Source organism: Physeter macrocephalus, unplaced genomic scaffold (assembly GCF_002837175.3).
Source record: "Physeter macrocephalus isolate SW-GA unplaced genomic scaffold, ASM283717v5 random_34, whole genome shotgun sequence".
Taxonomy (NCBI): Eukaryota; Metazoa; Chordata; class Mammalia; order Artiodactyla; family Physeteridae; genus Physeter; species Physeter macrocephalus.
This window is the reverse complement of record NW_021145320.1, coordinates 152,432-176,269: the sequence shown is the minus strand read 5'-3', so window position 1 is coordinate 176,269 and position 23,838 is coordinate 152,432. Positions and strand designations below refer to the sequence as shown.

At 46.8% G+C, this 23,838-nt stretch overlaps 1 protein-coding gene across 1 annotated transcript in view; it reads right to left on the bottom strand.

Annotated features, from left to right (window-relative positions):
• Positions 1-5,348: 5,348 nt before the first annotated feature.
• Positions 5,349-23,838, bottom strand: part of ARMH1 (armadillo like helical domain containing 1) — a 37,356-nt gene continuing 18,866 nt past the window's right edge. The window contains 5 exon segments of the mRNA XM_028483469.2: positions 5,349-5,569; positions 14,321-14,405; positions 17,502-17,698; positions 18,666-18,832; positions 19,774-19,842. Of these exon segments, the coding sequence (XP_028339270.1) occupies positions 5,508-5,569; positions 14,321-14,405; positions 17,502-17,698; positions 18,666-18,832; positions 19,774-19,842 (580 nt within the window). The 3' untranslated portion in view covers positions 5,349-5,507.

Sequence of the window (23,838 nt, the reverse complement as noted above, 5' to 3'; positions counted from 1 at the left end):
ATGCTTTTTATCAAGATGGGGAAGTTGTTCTCTCACCCTTTCTTTTTTTTGTTTTTTTTTTCCCCCGGCGTGCCGCATGGCTTGTGGGATCGTGGTTCCCCAACCAGGAATTGAATCCGTGCCCTTGGCAGTGAAAGTGTGGAGTCCCAACCACTGAAGCGCCAGGGAATTCCCGGGGAAGCTCTTCTCTAGTCCTATTTTTCTGAGAATTTTAAATTACGAATGAGTTGTGAATTTTGTTGCATGCATTTTCTGCAATGATTGATATGCAATAATGTGATTTTCCTTCTTTAGTCTGTTAATCTGGTAGATAAAATTGGTTGACTTTGGGGTATTGAACCAGCCTTGCCTTCCTGGAATGAACCCCAGTTGGTCTCAGCCTGTTCTTCCCAATCACAGAATCAAAGAGTTACTCTCCCCCGAGGAAGATCCTCAAGGATGTCTGGTGCCACCCCTTCCAGTGCTTGGTACTCTGGGGACAGGCCTCTGGGACAGCCCCTTTCCTCTGTGGGCCAACCTGATTCAGAAACAGCTGGCCACTGCTTCGGCACTTTCTCTTTCATCCAGGTCTCCTGGGGTAGCCCTCATAATCCCACTACACCCTACGCCAACCTCTTATTGCTCAGATGTGGTTCTAATTTGGAATCACAGAGCCAGCAACCCTGTGGAGGGAAAGGGACCAGGACACTGAGCCTCCCCGTCCTCACCCAAACGCTCTCCCACCTGGATAAAAAGGCAGCCTGGGATGCCTCTGGCCACTTGGCAGCTATAGCCTGGTGCCTGCAATCCACAAGTCTTTCTCACTTGTTCTTTTATTGTTTGGTTGTGAAACCTTTTCTTCCTTTTTCTTGAATCAGTGCTGCTTGGTTTTGGGGTCTGAGTGGTTGGCTCCTCCTCATATCTGACTATAGGGGCCTGGTCAGCTGCAGCACAGCTCTCAGTAGTAGCTGGGCTCTTCCCAGGCACAAGCTGGTGGCACCTTAGTGCCAGGATGCCCTGGAAAAAATGCCAACCTGCGCCTCAGATAGCTTTTCCTGCAGCAAGAAGTGGCTAGGTGAACATTCAGGGTAAAAATGAATGGATGAGGATATTTTAATGAAATTTCCCTGACCACCAATGGCATTCTCTGCCCACATGGGACCAAGGTCTCCAGGAGACAACTACCTGGTTCTGCCTCTTCACTTTGCACTAAATGCTTGAGCCTTCACTGATTATGTATCTGCTCCTTGATTATGTATGGGGATCCTTGGGAAATGAAGATTTATTCACTGAATCTCTCTTGTTTTTTGGGTTTTTTTTGCCCTGCCAGTTGGCCTGTGGTATCTTAGTTCCCCGACCAGGGATCGAACCTGGGCTGCGGCAGTGAAAGCACCGAGTCCTAACTGCTGGACCACTAGGGCATTCCCCACTGAATCACTTTTTAAAAAAAAATAAAGTTATTTATTTACTCTTATTTTTAGCTGTGTTGGGTCTTTGTTTCTGCGTGTGGGCTTTTCTCTAGTTATGGCTAGCAGGGGCTACTCTTCGTTGCGGTGCGCGGGCTTCTCATTGGGTGGCTTCTCTTGTTGCAGAGCACGGGCTGTAGGCGCGTGGACTTCAGGAGTTGTGGCCCTCGGGCTCAGTAGTTGTGGCTCACGGGCTCTAGAGCACAGGCTCAGTAGTTGCTCCGCGGCATGTGGGATCTTCCCGGGCCAGGGATCGAACCTGTGTCCCCTGCATTGGCCGGCAGATTCTTAAACACTGCGCCACCAGGCAAGCCCCCACTGAATCTCTTTTGACTGAGTTTTCAATTTCACATGTGCCACTGTTTACACCCTACGTGGAAGTGTTATTCCCTGCACAAATATCTCCACAAGAACCACAGCCAGTTACAACTTTATACACTGCAAATTACTCAGCATAGCTGCCTCACTCAGAAAGCAAAGGGAACAGGAGACTGCTGCCGTTGGCAGCTTTGCCTGAAGCCTGTGATGTTGACAACACCCAACTGTCCTAAATTGAAGCAGCCACTGATTTATTCATTGGCTGATTCATTCACCTAACAAAATGATTATTGAGCATCTTCTCTGTGCCGGATTCCTGGGCTATGAGGAGGACTAACATAATCCCTGCCCTCAGGGATGACACAGTCCATTGGAGAGTACCAGTAAAGTAATGGGCATTTATGATTTGGTGTCAAAAGAGCCATGGGAACACAAAGGAAGCCAGGCTGTTGTGAGGGCCTGCTGAGATCGTGGGGGATAGAGAATCAGGAGAAGACTTCCCTGGAGAAGGTGGCACATGAACTAGCAAGGCCATGGGGAGAAGAGAAGGACTGGGAGGGAGAATGTGGTGAGTGCCATGTTGGATAGTGTGTGCCACTCTGGTAGCCAGGCAAACAGGGAGGTCTGGCTAGGATGCAGCGTGGTGGGTCATGGAGTGAGAGCTAAGGCTGTGTAGGCAGGCCAGCCCCAGCTTCTGGAGGCTTTGCATGTACCAACTACCCTGTAGAGTAGATGTTTTTTCATCTTTCATTTCAGGGAAGACTAAGACTCAGAAAAATTGACAAGCTTGCCCAAGCTCAAACAGCTAATGAGCAGTGAAATAACTCTGTTGGATTCCAAACCTCATATTCTTCACCATTAAACTAAGCTCCACGGCAACCTCTCTGGTGGAGGACCAGGAAAATAGACTGTGTGGGTACCATGCTGGAGAGATGGAGATCAGTGTAGATGTGAGAAATACAAAGACCTGAATTATAGCAGTGGAGACAGAATGGAGAAGGCAGAATAGATCTCAATGATATTAAGGAATTAGAGTTGACTTGTCTTATTAGAAGTTGGTTGAAGGTGGGAAGCAGGAGGAGATGACAATTACCCACATGTCTAACTGGGTGATTGGATGCTTTTTGCTGAGATTGGGACCTCAGAGAATGAAAGGTTTGGAGCAGGAATACCAGGAGTCTAATTTTTTTTTTAACATCTTTATTGGAGTATAATTGCTTTAGAATGTTGTGTTAGTTTCTGCTGTATAACAAAGTGCTCAAGTCCATTATGTACATCTGCGTCTTTATTCCTGTCCTGCCCCTAGGTTCATCAGAACCATTTTTTTTTTTAGATTCCATATATATGTGTTAGCATACGGTATTTGTTTTTCTCTTTCTGACTTACTTCACTCTGTATGACAGCAGGAGTCTAATTCTGAACATGGTCAGTGACATCCAAGGTGAGATGTCCAGAAGGCAAGTGGATATGAGGGTCAGGCTCTCGGGCTCAGGAGAGAGGTCTGAGCTGCACAGTGGTCACTCAGCCACTCTGCACTTCATCCATAAAATGGGAATAATAGTGATATCTGCCTCATCAGCTTGTTGTGAGGACTAAATGAGTAATGAGCTAGAGCAGTACTCAGTATACAGTCAATACTCTATAATAAAGTGAGCTATTATTGTTTCTATCATTATAGGTGGTAATTAAAACCATGGGAGTGGATGAGGTACCACAGAAACAAAAGGAAGAGAAGAGAAGAAGACCTGGGATTGATTCCTAGGAGAAAAAGAAACCAACACTTAAGGGACTGGTGGAGGAAAAGGGTTGTATGAAGGGCCGAGAAATAGTTTCCAGAGAGATAGGAGGAAGACAGGAAAGTGTGGGGTCTGGGAAGGAAGGGATCAGAGTCCTCAGGGAGGAGGGTGGGATCAGGAGGGTTTGTAGTTTGAGAGTTCATGCCCAGTGAGGCTGAGAAGCAGCTCTGCAGGACCTATGCCCATTCATTGGACAAATAACAGATTGGGTGTGTGTCAGCTACAGTCAGCACCAGCGCTGACTGAAACTGCAGTAAACAAAACAGATGCAAGGAGCATGCCACCGACACTCGATGGAAACTGGAGTGCAAGGGGAAGGATTCCTCCAATCCAAAGAGGAACCACGGAGCCCACAGCCTGTCAGCACCAGAAGAAAGCTCTGTGATCACCTGTCTGATAGATACACAAACCCAGAACAAAGACTTGCCCAGGGAATTGCAGTGAATGGGAGACAGAGCTGTAGCAGCAGGCTTCGTATTCATGTGGCAAACGTGCCTCAGAAATGGCATGGCACCTGGGAATTGTGGCTCTGTCAGGCAACCGTTGCCAAGGCACTCATCACTGATGAGGTTGGTTTTACAATTCTTTGCTCCTAGAGCCTGGGAAAACCAGTGCCCCCGTTCTTTGTCCTCACATCCAGACAAGACTGCCACCTGCTGGCCACACTAAGGAAGTGCACCTCAGTGCCATCCATACGCAGCTTTGCTTCCTTTTCCAGCCGAGTTGGGGTATGAATAAATTGGGCAAATTGCACTGTTGTAAGGAAAAGACCAGTGCCAGGCGTCTTCCTGACCAATTACATCCTGTCTTTGACCTCTGTACATTCCGCCACCTCTTTTACCAAATCCTGTTCAAAGACCAAAGTTGAAACATTAAAAATATATTTTATGCAGTATTTTGTTTTAAAAAGCCAGGCAAGGGACTTCCCTGGTGGCGCAGTGGTTAAGACTCCGCCTGCCAATGCAGGAGACGCGGGTTCGAGCCCTGGTCCGGGAAGATCCCACATGCCGCGGAGCAACAAAGCCCGTGAGCCACAACTACTGAGCCTGCGCTCCAGAGCCAGCCAGCCACAACTACGGAGCCCGTGTGCCACAACTACTGAAGCCCGCGCTCCTAGAGCCCATGCTCCACAACAAAGAGAAGCCACCGCAGTGAGAAGCCCGCGCACCGCATCGAAGAGTAGCCCCCGCTCGCCGCAACTAGAGAAAGCCCGGGCGCAGCAACGAAGACCTAATGCAGCCAAAATAAATAAATAAGTAAATAAATAAATTTATTAAAAAGAAAAAAAAGCCAAGCAACAAGGTAATTAGTGTTAGGTGCTATGGTGGTATACCTGTTGCTGAATCAATAATTACCAAGGTGTGTCTCCCATTGGTATCTGCCCTTCTGGGCCGGTCTCGCCAAGCCCAACCAGCCTGTGCTCCCTGTCACCCGAGCGGCACACCCCACACCAGGTGCAGGGTGGGGTGAGGGGAGACAGTATCAGGCCCTGGCAGACACAGTGTTTAGGGCCAGGCCAACTGGGCAATTAGAAACAAGTTTTTCCCAAGGACTTTCTATTTTTAAAAAACTCTGGAAGACTGTATAATAAAACTTATAAATGCTAAGTGTCGCAGTTGAAGGGCTCATGTAATTTTGGAGAAATAATGTATCTTGTAAAAACATTCAGTAGGTTTTTATGTGAAACTGTCCTTTAGTGTCAGAGCCTTGTGACCATTGTTCATTGAAGTTACACAGGACCTGTTCCTCTTACACAGCAGGAAAGGCTGACACTACTCCCCGTGTCAACTCAGAGGAGGAAACAAAGGCACAAGGTTCTACGGGGCAAAAGCTGTAGTTTTAAAACTGAAATCTTTTAATATTTGCTTGACCTTGTAAAGGGCATGGAGCTGAGACACATAATTTTTAAAAATATGTTTTATTGTAATAATAATGATGTTGTCTATCCTCAGGTTTTGTGTGCTGCTTGAAACTGGTAAAAACAAAGAAGAAAGTCTTGTTCTCGTAACGCTGGGGAGACAAGAGAGTGTGGTGGTGAGGAGATGGGTGCAGGAGTCAGACTGTCTGGGTGTGACCCAGAACTTTCCCGCTTAACATCTTTGAGACTTTGGACAGGCTATTTAATTGCTCTGTGCCTCAGTTTCCTCACCTGTAAACCGGGGATGATAATACTACGTACTCCTCAGAATTATCCTGAGCATCACTGGAGACGATGAAAGAGCTAGAACAGTGCCTGGGACATAGTCATCCTCAGTCACTGGTAGTGATCACCAGTTATTATTACTATGATTATTGCTTCTGTAACAAAGTTCTAGGACAGCAGGGACTTTGTTTCATTTGTCACTGTATACACAGTGCCCAGCCCAGTGCCTGCTCTTGTTGAATAAATAAATGAATGAATGAAAAACTTAAGTTATTTAAAAGTAAACCAACAAAGTACATTATCAAAAAAATGAAAAGATAACAACAGAATGGGAGAAACCATTCTAGTATTCAGAATATATAAAGAACTCTTACAATTCAACAGCAAAAAGACAACCCAAGTTTTAAAATGGGCATAGGACTTGAATAGATAGTTCTTCAAGGAAGAAACATAAACATCAACAAGCACACGAAAAGATGTTCAACATCTTTAGTCATTAGGTAAATGCAAATCAAACCTGCAATGAGGTACCACCACTCCACATCCACTAGGATAGCTATATATATATATTTGGACGATAACAAGTGTGGGCAAGGATATAGAGAAATTGGAACACTCAAACATTGCTGGTGGGAATGTAAAATGGTTCAGTTGCTGTGGAAAACAGTTTGACGGTTCCTCAAAAGATTAAATGGAATTACCATATGACCTGGCAAATCCACTCCTAGGTGTATACCCAAAAGAATTGCAAACAGGCACTCAAACAAATACATGTGCATGTATGTTCATAGAAGCTCTATTCACAATAGCCAAAAGGTGGAAACAGCTCAAATGTCCATCAGCAGATGAATGGAGAGACAAATTGTGGTATATCCATACAATGGAATATTATTCAGCCATAATAAAGAACAAAGTACTGGGATTCCCTGGTGGTCCAGTGGTTAGGACTCAGCGCTTTCACTGTGGTGGCCTGGGTTCAATCCCTGGTCAGGGAACTAAGATCCTGCAAGCCGCGCAGCGCAACCGAAAAAGAAAAGAAAAGAAAAGAATAAAGTACTGATACATGCTACCACATAGATGAACCTCGAAAACAGTATGCTAAGCAAAAGAAGCCTGATAAAAAGTTCATATAGGGCTTCCCTGGTGGCGCAGTGGTTGAGAGTCTGCCTCCCAATGCATGGGACATGGGTTCGAGCCCTGGTCCGGGAAGATCCCACATGCTGCACGGCAACTGGGCCCGTGTGCCACAACTACTGAGCCTGCGCTCTGGAGCCCGTTAGCCACACCCACTGAGCCCACATGCCACAACTACTGAAGCCCGCACGCCTAGAGCCCACGCTCCGCAACAAGAGAGGCCACCGCAATGAGAGGCCCACGCACCGCAACAGTGTAGCGCCTGCTCGCTGCAACTAGAGAAAACCCACGCACAGCAACGAAGACCCAACACAGACAAAAATAACACATAAATAAAATAAATAAATTTTTTAAAAAAGTTCATATATTGTATGATTCCACTTTTATGAAATATCTGGAATAGGTGAATCCATAGAGACAAGATTGATGGTTTCCAGGGGGTGAGGGGAGGGGTGGTGGTCAGGGTAGGTCCGTGACTAGGAATCAAAGCCTGGCCCCCTGCGTTGGAAGTGCGGAGTCTTAGCCACTGGACCGCCAGGGAAGTCCCAATCATACTTCTTAGCATTAGGAATCTACATAACTTCACAGAACAAAGAACCTCAGGAAAATTAACAATGATTTTCTTGCCCATCGCCAGTCTCTCCAGGTCTCTGGAGGACAGGGGAAGAGATGTTACACATTTGAAGACTTGTCTGTGTCTGTCCTGTTTGGTCACTTAGGGCCACTGTTTCCCTGCACTAACATTTCTAGAGGAGTCCACGGTGTCAGTGAATGCAGTTTGCTTAGCCATGAATCCTGCTGTTGTACTTTGTGGCTGATAAGCCACACTTCCAACTTCACTATAGGAAACATGATCATTTTATGAGCATGTCAAGTTAATCGTAGGTTGTAGGTCAATTAGAAAAAAAAATTCTTCTCCAAATGACCATTTTTCCAAATTCGCAAACATTTCCATTTTACCATAAACTTGTTTCTTATAGCTATTTGTTAAATTTTCAGCAATTTTTATCAGATGGTACAGTGGTTTAAAAATATGTCCACGAAGTTTTTAGTATGTTTCCTTTCAAGAGGTGGAGCCCAGTTCTTCTCCCCTTGAGTGTGGGCTCAACTTAGTGACTGGCTTCCAATGAACAGAGTGAAACAGAAGTGACATGTGCAACTTCTGAGATTAGATTATGAAAGATATTGGGGCTTTCTCTTTGCTCTCTTTTGGATCACTCGCTCTGGGAGAAGCCAGCTGACATGTCAGGACACTCAAGCAGCCCTATAGCGGGGTCCACATGGTGAAGAACGGAGGCTTCCTGCCAACAACCAGCACTAACTTGCCAGGTGTGTAAGTGAGCCACCCTGGAAGCCTGTCCTCCAGACCTGATCATGCCTTTGGATGACCACAGCCCCAGCTGACTGCCTGACTGCAGTCTCATGACACACCCTGAGCCAGAATCATTCATTTAAGCTGCTCCCAGATTCCTGACCCACAAAAACTGTGGGAGATAATAAATGTTTATTTTTTTTTAGTCAATGGGCTTTAGGGTAATTTGTTATATAGCAATAGGTAATGAATATAGATGGACTGATTTAACAGCTTTTGCGGATTTCTGCAAAGTTTGAATATAATGCCTTTCATGTGGCCTTCATAGCAGCATTTTAAGGAATCTTCATTTGTCTCTGCCCAAGCTCTCTGTGGCTGCAGTGGCAGGGAGTAGGGGCAAGGAGGGGGGACCTGGTGAGGAAACTTGCTGGAGGTCACCATGCTACATGGCCTAGACTGCTCATCCTTGGGAGAAGAGGGGATGGGGAGGGGGTGGGGCAGAAAAAGGGAGGGCAAGAGTCAGAGAAGGGGACCAACTAAGGGCAGAAAGTGGTACTGAGGGGCAGAGAGAGGCTGAGACCCCTGAGAACTCAGAAGTTCCGGCTTCTCCCAGCTCTCTTAGGCCCTACCAATACAACCAAGAGGAACTGCTATACACTTTAAATATTTTAAACACTTAAAGTAAACATTTTCAGTAAATTGGTAATTTGGTGAATTGGGTACTCAGCAAATTTGTCATCTGGCCAGTTGATTTTTGGGTAAGCATACACTTGGCAAATTAATTTACAATGATTTGTCTGTTTCTAATTAAGTCATACATAGTAATTTTTATGTTCCTAAGGTAATAATTTATTTGTAACAGATACTAATATATGTATACACACACATATATATTTCCAATTCCCAACAGAATTAATTTCTCCTTCCAAAAAACTCTGTGACTTTGACATTTCTCTTCTCCAGGGAGGGAGACCAGTGAGTGAATACTTCTGTGGCTTTAGACTGCTCGTCATGATTAAGTCCCTGCCTGCCACTAATTCCTGGAATAGCAACCCTCCTTGGGAGGAAACTGCCATTTTTCACTTCACAGCCACTATAAATGGAGGTAAATTCCAGGCAGGACCACTTTGGAGAAGTCCTCCCTTAATTTTAATTTTGACTCTTTTAGACTGAATGGGATCATCATTAAAAGAAATTCTGAAGTCTTAATTCTATGAAAAAAAACCAAAAACAAACCATCCTCAGAAATTAGAAGATGTAAGTGTCAGAACCCTTTCCCTGGTTATTTCTACTTCAAAGTGAAGAACAGACAAGAATGGGCAATCAGAATCTGCTGCAGTGGGGGGACCAGAAAGCCATTACTTGGTCCCAGGCTTCTTCTTCCACTCTTTTGTAGGAACCTGGAAGGGCAGGGCTTTCCCCGTGACCTTCAACATGGGGCTCCCTGACCCACCCCTCCTCCACGGGCCCCTGCATGGGTATGGAGGAGATGTAATGTTACAAAACCCAGCTTGGCCAGACAAACATATTTCAGGAAACTGCATGAAAATATGGAGAAAGGGGAGAAAAAGGAAGAAAGAGAAGCTTATCCCACCTAGACAGACGTGGAGCCACCACAACATATGTGCCTCAGCTGCCACACGGCCCACTGCAGTGGTTTTAAAACTTGGCCACAAAATCATTTGACCCCCCTCCCATCAAGATGTGGGATCTACTTGCTTCCTTTGAATCTGGCCAGGAAGTGATGCTATGTGACTTAAGAAGCTAGGTTGGGCTTCCCTGGTGGCACAGTGGTTAAGAATCCGCCTGCCAATGCAGGGGACACAGGTTCGATCCCTGGTCCGGGAAGATCCCACATGCCACGGAGCAAATAAGCCCCTGTGCCGCAACTACTGAGCCTGCGCTCTAGAGCCCGCGAGCCACAACTACTGAGCCCGCGTGCCTGGAACCTGTGCTCCGCAACAAGAGAAGCCACTGCAATGAGAAGCCCGCGCACTGCAACGAAGAGTAGCCCCCGCTCGCTGCAACTAGAGAAAGCCTGCACACAGCAACGAAGACATCACACAGCCAAAAATAAAATAAATAAATTTATTTAAAAAAAAAAGCTAGGTCAAGAAAGGCTATGCAGCTTTGGTCTGGAATGTCTTGGAAGCTCACTCAGGATTCCTCTTGGAATCCGGCCACCAAGCTGAGAGAAGCCTAAGCTACAGGGAGAGGCCACATGTAGGTGCTGCAGTGCACAGTCCCAGCTCTGAGTCCCACCTTCAAGACCCAGAAGATCCCAGCCTCCTGTGCTGCTCAAGGCTTGGTCTTGGGTGAGGCAAGTGAAGCATTTGCCTCTGATGCAAAATTTAAGGGAGAGATCAAAATCCAGTAATCAAGATAGATACTTTTTAATGCAATTAAAAAAATCAATGCAAAAAAATGAATGAAGAACGACCTATCAAAATGTTACATAAAAACAGAGTGCCACATGGAGCCATATTGGAGCGCGAGACAGAAGGAAAAATCAGTAAGAGTGTTCCTCATTAGCCTCACTCGAGTTCCTGCTGTGGTCCCAGCTGTCTTCCAACTGAGGCCGCAGAAATCATGGAGCAGAGATAATCCACCTCTGCTGTGTCATGTTCAAATTCCTGATCTACATAATATGTGAGAATAAAATAGTGATAGTTTTACAACACTAAAACTGGGGTGGCTTGTTATAAGAAATAGGTAGCCAGAATACCACCCCCCGCCCCGCTCGAGAGCCTTATCATCTCCTACCTTCCTTCTCCTTTTCCTCCTCCGAACCTTGTGCCTTGGCCCTAAGAACTCTCAGAAAGTAAAGAGTCACTTAAGACACACAGCTTCCACTTAGCCATCTGGGCTGAAAAAACTAGGTATTTCAAATTTTATTCCCAATATGATGGAAGAAAATGGAAAAATGAGGAGCTGGAGGGGAACTTGGGGTCAAGGAGGTGGCCTGTGATGGGAGTAGGGACACTCTGTTGTAATGGGAAAGAGTAGAGGAGGTGGGTGACAGGCCAGGCAGGTGGGTAGGTTTGGAGGTGGGAAGGTCTCAATGGAAAAGGAGGTGAGGTCATCTCCTGGCTCCTCCATCACAGACGCCCACTGCGAGGGAAAGGGTCACCAGGCCCACCGAGCCTCTCCACCTCCTGTTTTCACGGGACTCCCTCTGAGAATCCACTTTCCCTGGAGCCTTCTCAGGGAAGGATGTCGTCCCCCGCCCCATGCAGCACGCAGGGTAGAGAGCATGGCCTCCGTAACTTCCTCCTTCCAAACCATTCCTTTTTCTCCTCAAATACAAACCAACAAACACAAACAAAACCCTAGTACTTGGCATAGTACTTGGCACACCACAGATGTTCAATTAATACTTGTTTTTAAAAAACAAGCCCTTATAAAGCTTAGTCCCTTCAGCTATATCACTGGCTCCCCCTGATGCTGCCACCCTCCTGGGGGGGCTCCACCTTGGTCTTGCAATTTGGTGTCCTCAAACTCAGAGAAATTCATCTCTGATCCTCTCCGGTCATCACTGTTAGGGCCCACCTAAGACCTGTCAGACTTTCCCTCCCCTGCCTTTGGAGGAGTCGCCGTGGAAACTGAGAACCGTATTCTTGCCCTTAACTTCCACTCCACCAATCGTGTGAAATAGTTCCCCCTAGTGGACGATCAATGCACATGCATGCTCTATATTCCCAGGGACACGAAGACTATTTTGAAGTGCCCGGTAAAAAAGAATAATTCTTTCAGTAAAAAAAAATAATTCTTTCATTCAACGGACATTTCTTGTACCCCTGTTATGAGTCTGGCTAATCCGAAATGATTTTGAGGTGCACAGTTTCACACCAGCAGACATCAAACCAAAAAGGCAGTGACAATTCATGCTCCTGCGCCTCTGCCAGAGTCAGTTGTTACGTAATAAACGCAGCAGGACCCTAGATTGGGCCTGATATGGGAAGAAGCTGGGCCAGTTCAACTCTGGAGGACTTCATCAGCGAAACTGAAGCAAAGCCATTTTTTCATAAATTTATTCAACAAACTTCTACTGCACTCCACCCCTTTATATGCCAGGCCCTGAGCTGGAAAAAGAGATGAATCAGACCCTGTCCCTGCCCTGAAGCTGCTCAGAGGGGAAGGCATTTAGGCAAGTAGTCACTAATTCAGTGTGCATGTGCAGGACTCCCTCCCTCCCTCAAGCACTCAGCAAACACGTACCGAGGACCTAACATACGCTGGGCACTGTGCTGGGGGTATAAGGACAAAAACCATGAGAGCTGCACGGCAACTGTGCACAGTCTATGTAAAGGGCAGTTACCATTCTGGAGATAACTGCTCCAGTGGAGGCAGGTGATGCGGGGGAGGAGGGAGCAAGATGGTAAAAAGGAAGGAGGCTAACATTTGGGCAGGGGTGAAGGCAGGTCAGGGAAGCCCTGAGAGAAGAAATGCTTAAGGGGGGAAGTGACGGAATGGTCACTCTGCCACGTGGAAGTTGGGTGAGGGGAGGGAGGTCACAGCGCCACCCAATCTAGTCTCCTTAGGGTTGTTTGATTAAGCCTCCTGACATGATTCCACCGCCAGCTCACTCCCTTGCTCCAATGCCGGCAACAACTCTCTGCTGCTGGGCCTGACCTTGACTTAGGTGCCTCTACCACCCCACCCGCTCACTGGCAACTCCTCCCCAGCTAGGAGGCTCTGCTCCAGCTGGTAACCGATTCCAACATAGCATTACTTCCCAACACAGGAGTCCATGTACCCCTGCAGGGGTCAAACAAACACAAAGTTGACAGTGCTGCTGAAGGAAAGATAAGGTGGGCATTCAATCTCAACACTGCCTCCAAAAAACAATCTAGGTTGGGAGTGAGCTCCAGGCCTCTGTTGATCCCCAGGGTCTCACTTGTATACCTTAACCCTGGTACCGGCCTCCTCCTTCTGACCCTCCTAGGCTTCCTGGACCTGGGGCTCAGCCTGTCATCCTGGGCACAGAAGTCCCGATATGTAGTGCCACCCAGACCCTTTCTGACTTATGGGTCTCCCTGCCCTGGCCTCCTCGGCTAGGTCCATTCCCCCTTCAGGTGCCATCTCACTCTCCACACCCAGGCGCTCCCCAGTCCTGTCCCTCCTCTCTCTTCCTGGGGCCTCTCTATCCTGCTAGAGCAGCACATTCCATTTTGTTGTCTGAACAACTCCAGCCTAAAGTCTCCCTGTGGCTCTGGCCTGCTATTCCATCTGACGTTCAAGGTGCTCCATGATCTGGTCCTGGCCTAACTTCCTAGGTCTTCCTAGACCGAGACCGCTACCAAGCCTCCACCAAATGATCTCCATGCCACTCCCCAGACACATCTTGTACTTCCCTGTGTCTGGGCCTTCCTTTACACCATTCCCCTTTCCAGAATGCCCTTCTCTGCTTTCTACCTTCCCATTTTTCAAGGCTCAGCTCAAATACCACCTTCTCAGAGAACCCTTCCTTGATCTCTCCTGTTGAAAACAGAATCTCCCTTCTCTGAACCATCGTAAGAGCAGGGAAGGAAATAACATCCTGGAAACACCTGCCATGTGCTGCATGTTAAAAGAATAGGCTTTGGAGTCAGACAGATCTGGTTTGAATCTGGTCAGCTGTGTAACTTTGGGAAGCATACTTAATCTCTCTGTGCTTCAGTGCTTTAGCTTGAAAAACATAAAAATGCCGACCCCCACCATTCATTCATTTGAACATTTGAATACCTAATATGTACCAGAATCTATACTCTTGTGGTTATTTTGAGAATTAAATGGAGCAACGCATGGAAAGTGGCTGGCACATAGGCATACTCAATAAATGAAAACTTATTAATACTACCATTACCCAATCTAGTTTCTTAGAAGAACAGTCCTCAGGGTGATTTCTGTTTGGAGGGGAAGTGCCACAGAAGTCTGGGAACCACAGCCAGCTCTGGACCCAGGCACATTCTAACAACTGCTAGAGCATGTGGCTGATTCCAGGCACAGAACGTGACTGTCGTTTTCTGAATAACTTGCCCATCAGCACAGAGCCAGCACCTTCCGTCTGCCGAGGCTGTCTAGGACACTCAATAAGGCTCTTTGTGAACAGGAGAAAACACCTCAGAGCAAAGCTGCCTAGTTCTCATGGCCACCTTCTGCCATCTGGAGCAGACCCGGCCGCCTCCCCTACCTTCATACTGGACTTCCAGGTGCATGGTACGCAGCGCCTTCAGCACGCCGTCCACAATGCCGGGGTGTGTTGTCCCGATGATCGACTGGCAAGAAAGACAGCAGGACAAGGTGGTTACTCTTTCCTTTCCGTCTAGTCCACCTGGGAGAAATGAAAAGCTGACTTCCAAACAGTCGGGCAGCCTTAGCTGAATGGGGAGAGGGGGGCAGCAGTGAGTCACTGGGCCCTGGCCCCCGCACCCGAGAGGTTCTTTTCTTTTTTTTAACATTATAGTCAATTTTTTGCATACTAGTAAGGAGGGAGAGCTCTCTCTCTCTTTTTTAAAATTAATTAATTAATTATTTTGCCTGCGTTGGGACTTCGTTGCTGCGCGTGGGCCCTCTCTAGTTGCGGGGAGCGGGGGCCACTCCTCGCCGCGGTGCGCGGGCCTCCCACTGCGGTGGCCTCCCCAGCTGCGGAGCACGGGCTCCAGGCGCGCAGGCCCAGCAGTTGTGGCACGCGGGCTCAGCTGCTCTGCAACACGCGGGATCCTCCCGGACCAGGGATCGAACCCGGGTCCCCTGCATTTGGCAGGCAGATTCCCAACCACTGCGCCAGCAGGGGAGTCCGAAGTTAAAGCGGGGGCGGAGATGGGCAGCCAGGAATCTCCAGAGACTCTGCCGAGGTTGCCACTGAACCCTCTGGCTCAGGAGGCACTCGGTGGAGGCTAGCTGGCCACTGCTAGAGGTGCAGGGACAAGTCGGCTGTCTTGGCTGCAGGGAAGACAGGCACAGGCTGGAGAGAGTGGAACTCATCCAAGATCCTAAATCTTCTCTCTCTCAGGATCTCACCTAATCAGGCAACCCTCCTGTCTGTGTCTTCTACCCGTGCATTGGTTCCTGTCTTTTGGCATTAAACATTCTCAAGATCACCCAGATTGAAAGCGACCGTCCTTCAACTCTGTCTCCTCTTGCTACTGTTCTTTCCCCCTTTACACCTAAGCTTCCCAGGGGAGGCTACTCCTTCATCCTCCATGCATCCTTTGACAGGTGGCTGTAATTTAATTTTTCCTGCCATCGGACAGTCCCCTAATTCACCAAAACTTTTCCTGCTGAGCTCAGCTTTCTGTTCTACCTGCACTGAATCTCTCTGCTGTATTTGAGCCAACTGATCATGTCCTTCTTCTATTTATTTTTTAAAAATTAATTAATTAATTTTTGGCTGTGTTGGGTCTTCGTTGTCGTGTGTGGGCTTTCTCTAGTTGTGGAGAGCAGGGCCTACTCATTGCGGTGGCTTCTCTTGTTGGGGGGCACAGGCTCTAGGTGCCAGGGCTTCAGTAGTTGTGGCGCAAGGGCTTAGTTGCTCCTCGGCATGTGGGATCTTCCTGGACCAGGGCATGAACCCGTGTCCCCTGCATTGGCAGGCGGACTCTCAACCACTGCGCCACCAGGGAAGCCCCCGGCTGGCGGATTCTTAACCACTGCGCCACCAGGGAAGTCCATGTCCTTCTTATTGAAACTCTTTTCCCTTATTTTTCACAGCCCTGTGTTTTCCTCTTCTCCTTTTATGGCTTATCATTCTTTTTCTTTTTTAATGTTTATTTTTTATTTATTTTTTTCTTATTAGTCATCCATTTTATACACATCAGTGTATACATGTCAATCCCAATCGCCCAATTCATTCCACCACCACCACCCCCCGCCCCGCCATCATTCTTTTTCAAGGAGGCAGAGTGGTATATGGAAAGAATAAGGACTCTGGAGTTAGAGTTGGATTTTAATGTTCACTTGGTATGTATCTTCTGCTTAGTGTGTGGCCTTGAATAAGTCACTGAACACCCTCCTAAGGCTCGTTAGCATCACCTTTAAAATGGGGATGATAATACCTGTCTCCATCAGCCACTGTGAAGACTAAAAGAAACAGTGTAAGCAAGCCGAGCACAGTGCCTGGCATGTAGGAGGCACTTAATAAATGGAAACTGGAAACAATAATGATAACCAGATGTTTTGCTGATCTTCTTCCTCAGCTCATCTCTTAAATGTTGGCAGTGTTCCTTCTCTTCGTACTTGGTGTATTCTACCTGGGTGATCTTATTGACTTTTACTCTTTTGGATATCACTTCTCTGTTCATGAACTCCAAACTGCCATCTTCATCTCGGATCTCTCTCTGGAGCCTCAGACTTTTATTTTCTACTGTCCTGTGGGCATCTCTATTAGACATCCCGAGCAATGATTCCTCAATTGAGCTAGGAATCAGAATTGCCTGGGGGAACTTAAAGGCCGCCCAAAAGCTGTCAGATTCTACAGGAGGGGAGCTCAGGGTTCAGTATTTTTTGCACAAGTGATCCATCTACATCTTCTGCAACCAGCTTGGCCTTCTCCTGAAATGGGCACTTGGGAGCCTCCAAGGATCATCAAAGGTTATTGGGTCAAAACCTAAATCAGATCCATTTTTCCTGTTCTCTTGGTGGCACACAACTCACCCCGTGGTCTAAGTCCAAAGCTGGCGTCTTCTTGACTCCTTTTCTTTTACTGCCCCAAGTCCCATACACTCTGCCTCCGAAATGTCTGTCCAACCTGGTCACCTCGATTCCTCCTGCCACATGGTTCAGGCCGTATCATCTCTTTGGTCTCTTAACTGCCTCCCTGCCTCCAGCCCTTCCTGGAGCTGTACTACTGAGAGCTTTTGATGGTTCATCTCAAAACCTCTCCTGGAGCCTCTATTCCCTCCTTACACGGTGTCTTCGTGTGGTCACCATGCCCCAAAGCTGACTTTGCTGCATTCTAGGGCACCGAGAGGAAGGCAGAAGACAACGAGAGAAATGGAGCTTTCCCAAGCACCGGAGATCTGGCTTATTTCTTCGCCTACATGCTGCCTACAAATGTACCGTGATTCTTTCCCTATCAAATTGACTCCTTTAATCTTTTGCACGGTTCTTTCATCATCCTTGCCGCTTGTCTCAACCACTTTTAAGTCTGCCAACATCTTTCTGATCCTTAAGTAAACAGGACAAATCACTCTGCTGGGAGACACGAACTCTCTGCCCTGCCCTGGCCTTCTGGAAGTAACGCTGATGGAACAGCAGACATGCAGTGCGAGGCTGAGCTGTTTCTCATGCCTGCATGGAGTGCAACTGTGGAAGGTAATTGTCAGATTACTGAGCTGGAATCAGAACCACCGGAGCATGCAGCCTGGGCTCACCTGGGCAGTCCTGAGAGTCTGCAGGGACAGCTGCTGAGCTTTCGGGGACGCACAGGGCAGCAAAGCTATTAGACCTTTGTACACTTGATTCAGGTACTTGGGATTACTGTGGATCAAAGAATCCAACAGAACCTGCACTTCTTCCTGGGTCTCTTCTGACTTAGACTTTGCCAAAAATTCTGCTATGGATCATACACCTGAGCAAAGGAGAGAGGAAAGGCTAAATTGGAAGGGGTTTATGAAAATAATCTTCACTCAAGGTTACATAATATGAGGTCATAGGATTAAGATGTATTTAACCAGTCCTGTCCAGTCAAAGCAAAATCGAGGCTCTGTTCTCATGTTGCATCGCTACAGTTTTCACCTCGTGCCTAGGTGACTGGGGGATTTTGTTTCAACATAGGCATGTTAGCTTGTCAAAATCTGTTTTAAAATTTAAAATGGCTCTGCAAAATGCACAAATAAAACTTGCACTTTTGATTGCTGTATGATAACTAACACATAGATAGTGCTCAGCACTAAATGTTTTTTGACAAATACTACCTTATTTAGCCCTGGAAACTACACTGAGAGGGAGGTGTTAGTCACTTTTTAGGATAAATACACCGAGGCTCAGAGAGGCCATGGGGGAGAAATGACGAAAGAGCAGTGAGGGAAGTGCTTTAAAGAGGGATGCGTGGGGGATGGCATCTCCTGTGCACACCTCAAGCAGACCACTTGGTGGGACAAACTGAAATTACCGGGTTATTTCCTTTTCTCACGGCACTGTAAGCTCTTTGAGGACAAGGACTGTATTTTATTCATCTTTGTGTTCCCAGCACCTTAGCGTATACCTAGCACACATATTCAACGATTTTAGTTCAATCTTACTTCTAGAGTTATTCATAAATGGCTCAACAAATCTTTGTTGAATGTCTGCACAAAAGAGGATATATTTGAAATGAAGTATTTCCAAAACCACCATGGAAAGATTTGAGCAAATGATAAATCAAGAAAATCGTAGCTCTGGGTCTTCCGGTGGTGATCCGGACAGGAGCTAAGTGAGTCCACTCTACAGAACGCTTCCTGTGCAACCAGGTCCATGATGCGTTTTCCTCCAGCAGTGCTGGGGGCGGCCCCCAGGGAGACAGGAGAAGTGACATCCTCGTTCTACGCGGTACCCACCATAGCTTTCGCAGATGAGCTCCTTGTATTTCCTGCCGGAGTTTGCGATAACCTGAAGTAGCTTGATGGATTCCTTCTTGTCCTCCTCCTCGATCTTCTTCAGTGTAAGTATTTCCAAGAGTGTTAGGGCCCCTCCAACCTCAAGAAATTCTATAAGATATCGATTACTGTCCAGAGGGATAGAAAAGGAGAAATAAGACATAGTCAAGTTCCTTGACACTAACCTTTCTAAGAGATCTCAAGGACCTTTCTTCATATATTCCTCCTAGCCAGGAAATGTTCGTGGGTAAAGTGACACAATAGTTTGGAAATTCTTCCTTCCAGAAGGAAATGCAGAAGTTAAATACAATGGCCATTTCCTGTGCTTGGATTTCCAGCATCTGTGTCTCTTCTTGAAAGGGCACCTCAACTGTCCCATGGGAGATCACCCCTCCACCACTCACAAGCCATGTGGTTTTGGGAGGGTGAGCAGGTGAAGGTGTGTCATCCTTCTGGCTGCAGTAATTGGTTTGGGGCCAGGCATGTGACCTAAGTTGGTCCAATGAGGCTCAAAACCTGGGACTTTCTTGGGAACGCTTGGGAAAGACATGTTCTCTTTTTGGTGTGACTGAGCTAGAAGGATGCATGTCTGGAGTACTGAGGACTACAACACATGGAGGCCTATGAATATAGAGGAAAACAGAGCTGAGAAATGGAGAAAAAGCGGGAGAGACCAAATACTGAGAAAAGGAGAAAAAGAGGGAGAGACCAAGTACTGATGACATTTTTTGAGCCCCTGGATATAGTCAGGCCTGAAATATGGATTTCCACTCTCTGGACATTTCAGTTAAGTAGTCTAATAATTTCTACTTTTTCCTGGTCCAGTATGAGTCGGTTTTCTGTAATTCACAACCAAGAGGGTGCTGACTAGCGAAGTATCAATGGAGAACATGGGATGGAGGAGCAACTAGACCAGGACCACAGCTGCCACCACCTCTGGGTCCATCCTGAGGGCTACTAGGTACCCACTGATAACTAGAAGCTAAGGTCCCATGTGGTGTGAATGTCAAGGATACCATGAGCCCGGTAGGCAACTGAGACCCCAGAATTTCTCTAGAACAGAACTCACCTGCTTACAGCTGATAAGAAGATGCCAATGGACCTGAGCAGCTTATCTAAACGTGAGCCAGTCATGTAGCTGTACGACAAGTTAAAGAGTGAATTTCAGGGTGGTTTTCCATCCTGTGTCTGATCCCTGATACCACCTATGGCCCAGGATGACCAACAGCTGAATTGTATCCTTTATCTGAGAGGGGCCACTAGGTTGAAGGGGTAGGGGCATGGCGGGGGGTGGCAGGCATGTTCATGGTTCTCCAGGAAGCTCTTCTGGGGTAGTTCAGCCACTTTGGCTCTGACATGCTCTCTAGAGAGTAAGAGGCTCTGATGAATGGAGGATGCATGAAGAAAGCTGGGGGTCAATTTCCGAAGCTTCTCTGTGCCACGACCATGGCACCCTTGGGCTCAGCCCAGTTCATTACTTTATGCCTCATTCTTGGACTTCTCTAAAAATAATCAGCTTCATCATTAATTCTCAATTCTGTACTTGCTCAAAGCTTTATAATGGAGGTCACTATCTTTATGAAGAATTGTGTGTCTTCCTAATAAGAACAACAGGAGATGGTGGAAAAATTAAACTCTGATTTAAAACAACCCCAGTACTTAATGTTATTTTTTAATGTGAGCTTTTGCAAAAAGCTTCGTTGTAATAAAGCACCCAGAGCACGCATCAGCTCGGATACAAGGTATGAAATCAAGCCACAACAGAAAAGGAACCAGTCAACAATTACTAGGCTCATAACACATCACAGGCTCTTAGAACACTTAAGAAATTAGCTGAAATTATTGCAGCTCATGGAGGATGACTGAGAGCTTCCAAGACTGATAAAGGCTAATGTAATGGGTTGGAGGTAATGGTGCTTTGCTGGGGAGGGAGGGTGCATGAGGCAAATTATCTCGGCTGCACCCTGGTTCCCAGGATGCCAATAGAAGTAGAGACAGATTGGCTCATTAGGAAAGGCTCTTTACTGCAAAAACAGTGTTTGCTCTGGAGCCAGGCTCCCCTGCCTGTTGCCGTTTTAGCTGGGGCCCACCACTCAGCTTCTCTGAAACCCCAGCCCCCATTTCTGCCTCCATGCCTTCTCAGCGCCTCTTTTCTTCAGCTAGCAGCGAGGCTGACCTACTTTCATCACCTTTTTCCTCTGTCCCAGGCTAGCCTTATTTTCATAACCACTTCATTATACATATTTCTGGCCCATTATTTCCAGCAATTAGTTCCAGAAGTTTGCCACAATATCAGCAGTAGCTGAGAAGTACTAAGCATTTATTGTGTGCCAGGCACTGTGCTGCTTTGCTGGCATTGTTTCATTTAACCCTCAGTGCACCCTGCAGTGGGTGCTATCAGTATTTCCTCTTCCTTCATGAGGAAACAATCTCAGACAGTTTAAGGACCTGATCACAGTCCCAAAGTTAACTGATGGAACTGGGATTTGAACCTAGGCAGCCTAACTCAGAGTGCGGGTTCTTACTGTCAGTCCTTCCTGCCTGTAGACAGAGGGAGGGAGTGGGCTATTGACACAGATGGTGTTGGAGGTGGGACCGCGTTAGGGATACACTGAAGTCGCCCGGATGGTGTAAGGACTTTGGAGCCAGACCACCCATTTTAATCCTTATCTCTGCCACCTGCTAGTAAATTATTCAACCGTTTCAAGGCTCATCTTTCTAATCTATAAAATGGGATGATACTGAATTCCCTGGTGGTCCAGTGGTTGGGACTCCCTGCTTCCACTGCAGGGGCCACAGGTTCTATCCTTGGTCGGGGAACCAAGATCCCACATGCCTCGCGGTGAGGCCAAAAAAAAAAAAAAGGTGGTTGGGGGAATGATACCAATACCTATTAGGCTTGGTGTTAGGCTCAAATGAGATATTTGTGTGGTACACAGAGTTCAGTGCCTAGAGCATAAAAAAACTCAATACATGGTAACTAATAATTTTTGTTATTATAATATATAAATCTTTAGTTTTACTGATTGGTTTTAGAAGTTCAAGTTTAAAAAAGGGGTTTGAAGCTAATGTGGGATTAGGTGGCAGTCAATTTTACAAAACATAATGATGCTATATTCATTTGTTTTCCTTCAAAATCCACCATAACTAGAGCGGTGGGGAGGAGAAGTGGGGGAGGGTCACTGATTCAAAATGCTATGTCTCTTCAGCCAGTCTCTTTTCTCTCCTGTATGACAAGGTCACAAAAAGTTAGGAAATTATGAATAATTCCAGGTGTAGAAACTGAATATACAACTGTATATTAAAAGCGTGGTTTGGGAGTTCCCTGGTGGCCTAATGGTTAGGATTCTGGGCTTTCACTGCTGTGGCCTGGGTTCAATCTCTGGTCGAGAACTGAGATCCCACGAGCCGCGCAGCGTGGCCAAAAAAAAAAAGTGTGGTTCATTTAATAAACATTGGCTGAGTGTCCACTAAATGTTGGGTGCTCTGATTAGCACTTAGGACATGGAGAAGAATGATACAATGCCTTGGTTAACAAGTGCAATGATTGAGTAAGAAAAGAAGAGGTCTTGGGCTTCCCCCGTGGTGCAGTGGTTATGAATCCTCCTGCCAATGCAGGGGACACGGGTTCGAGCCCTGGTCCGGGAAGATCCCACATGCCGCGGAGCAACTAAGCCCGCGAGCCACAACTACTGAGCCCTCGTGCCCTAAAGCCTGTGCTCCGCAACAAGAGAAGCCACCGCAATGAGAAGCCCTCACACCGCAACGAAGAGTAGCCCCGTCTCACCGCAACTAGAGAAAGCCCGCGTGCAGCAACGAAAACCCAATGCAGCCAAAAATAAATAATAAATAAATAAAATAAAATTAAAAAAGAAGAGGGCTGAACACAGAATTCTTAGAAACACTAATATTTAAGGGGTGGTAGGAAAGACCCTGCAACAGTGACTGAGAAACAGCGATGGGAGAAGGGAGAGAAGAGAGCTTTATTTTTTTTTTTACTTTTTATTTTTAAAAATATTTATGTATTTATTTTTTTGGCTGCACTGGGTCTTAGTTGCAGCACATGGGATCTTCGTTGCAGCGTGTGGGATCTTTAGTTGCTGCACGTGGGATCTTTTTAGTTGCGGCGTGTGGACTTCTTGGTTGTGGCAGGAGGACTCTTAGTTGCAGCATGGATACAGGATCTAGTCCCCTGACCAGGGATCATACCCTGGCCCCCTGCATTGGGAGTGTGGAGTCTCAACCAGTGGACCACCAGGGAAGTCCAGAGAGGAGAGCTTTAGAAAGGGCAGTGGTCAAGCAGGGCTGGGACTAGGGTGTGAGGCGAGTGACTCACTTGCTTCAGGTATGAAATTTTTTTTCTTTTTTTTGGCCACGTGGCTTGTGGGATCTTAGTTCCCTGAGCTGGGATTGAACCCGGGCCCTTGGCAGTGAAAGCGAGGAGTCCTAACCACTGGACTGTCAGGGAATTCCCTCAGGTATGAAATTTAAGGGGGCATCAAAATTTCAGTAACTAAATATTTCCTGCATTATTAAAAAAAGAAAAAATAATATAAAAATACACGATGAATAAAATATCAAAGTTTTAAATAAAGCTAGGATCTGACACTGCCTCACTCACGTCACCCTTTGGTCGAGTGGAAAATGTTGTCAAGTTAGTGACATTTTGGTGAGGTTAGCATCATGAGTTATGGGGACAAAGCCAGATCGTAGATCCTGATGTTTTTCAAAGCACCACTTGTGGACCACTGGCATCAGAGTCAACCCAGGGCTCTTTTGAAAACTAGAGTCCTGACATAAAGATGGCCAAGAGGCACATGAAAAGATGCTTAACATCACTAATTATTAGAGAAATGCAAATCAAAACTACTCTGAGGTATCACCTCACACTGGTCAGAATGGCCATCATCAAAAATCTACAAACAATAAATGCTGGAGAGGGTATGGAGAAAAGGGAACCCTTTTGCACTGTTGGTGGGAATCTAAATTGATACAGCTACTATGGAGAACAGTATGGAGGCTCCTTAAAAAACTAAAAATAGGGCTTCCCTGGTGGCGCAGTGGTTGCGAGTCCGCCTGCCGATGCAGGGGACACGGGTTCGTGCCCCTGTCCGGGAGGATCCCACATGCCACG